General features: G+C 46.2%; 1 protein-coding gene across 1 annotated transcript; it reads right to left on the reverse strand.

Moving 5' to 3' along the window:
* Window positions 1-235: 235 nt before the first annotated feature.
* On the reverse strand, window positions 236-763 carry LOC143612031 (uncharacterized). The gene has a single exon (XM_077086109.1). It carries the CDS (start codon window positions 761-763, stop codon window positions 236-238), a length of 528 nt encoding a protein of 175 aa, XP_076942224.1.
* Window positions 764-1,539: the final 776 nt, after the last annotated feature.

Here is a 1,539-nt window from a genome sequence, read left to right on the forward strand (position 1 = left end):
GATGAATTCCCAAAGGAATTTTTTCACGCTTGAAGTCGTTATTGATGCAATTGGTTTGGCTTCCACCCATTTGGTGAAGTAATCAATGGCCACTATCAAGAATTTGACTCGTCCCGGGGCTTCTGGGAAAGGTCCCATAATGTCAATAGCCCATTTTTGGAACGGCCAGGCGGACGTTACTGGAATCAGTTCATTTTTTGGACGCAGGGTGTTGGGGGCATGTCGCTGATATGAATCACACTTTCTGATTTCTTGCACAGTGTCCAAATGCATGCCGGGCCAATAGTACCCTGCGTTCATCATCTTCGCAACTGTCATTCTTGGTCCCCGCCTGTAACCCGCAAATGCCTTCGTGAATTTCTCGAATTAGGTAGCTTGCGTCTTCCGCATCTACACAACGTAACAGAGGTCCAAGGAATGATCTCCAGTATAGGATGCCATCAGTTATCTGGTAATTCAAAGCTTTGTGTTTGATCTTCCGAGCTTCAGCTTTTCCTGCTGGAAGTGCTCCGGAAGATAAGTAAGCTTTGATGGGTGTCATCCAAGATACGACACCAGTTTGTATTACCAGGACTTGGTTTTGTGGAACGGATGGGTGGTCCAGGACTTCTACACGAATATCTTTGGCAAAATGCTCGAAATTCGTCGAAGCTAGTTTTCTAAGAGCGTCCGCCGATTTGTTCTCGCTCCTCTTAATGTGGACAACATTGAAGGAGGCGAATTGGCGAATCAAGGCCCTTGCTTGTGACAAATAAGAAGCCATAACATCATTCTAGGCTTCGTAGGTTCCATTTATTTGTCCCGCAATTAACATGGAATCCACCCGTGCTTCCAAATGTTTCACCCCAAGCTTTTTTGCAATCCGTAATCCTGCTAGGAAGGCTTCATACTCCGCCTCATTGTTGGTACTTTTAAAGTCCAACTTGATGGCGTACGTAAATTCATGCCCCTCGGGGTTGACTAGCTTTAACCTTGCATCACATCCTTCGTTGCTTGACGCTCCGTCCGTGAACAATGACCAAACTTGTCCTTGTTTCGGATGTGCTTGGGGTTGTTATTCGATCAAACACTCTTGTTCTTTGTGTTGCGGGACTTCTGTGACGAAGTCCGCCAGCACCTGCCCTTTGATTGTCGGTCGTGGTTTGTACTCGATCGAGTATTCACCCAATTCGATGGTCCACTTTGCCAGTCGCCCGAACAATTCAGGACTCAACACGTTCTTGAGTTTATATCCGGTTAAGACATTAATGGGATGACCCTGTAAATATCTGCGGAGCCGTCTGGCGGCATAAACCAATGCCAAAACCAACTTCTCCAACATCGAGTATCTTGTTTCCGGGTCTGATAGTGTTCTGCTGACGTAATAGATTGGAGTTTGAACGTTGTTCCTATCTGTCAGTAAAACAGCCCCTATGGCAATGTCAGACGCCGACAAATATAGTGTCAATGGTTCACCTGCGTGAGGGGCAGTCAGCGTGGGTAATTCCATTAAACACTTCTTGAATTCTTGGAATGCTTGTTCAGCTTCCGGATTCCATC

Source organism: Bidens hawaiensis, unplaced genomic scaffold (genome assembly GCF_021521415.1).
Source record: "Bidens hawaiensis isolate Kalapana, Puna unplaced genomic scaffold, B.hawaiensis_p1.1 tig00033123_1, whole genome shotgun sequence".
Lineage (NCBI taxonomy): Eukaryota > Viridiplantae > Streptophyta > Magnoliopsida > Asterales > Asteraceae > Bidens > Bidens hawaiensis.

Excerpts from the sequence above, each read along its gene's own strand:
- LOC143612031 (XM_077086109.1), bottom strand. The coding sequence starts at position 763 with ATGGCTTCTTATTTGTCACAAGCAAGGGCCTTGATTCGCCAATTCGCC.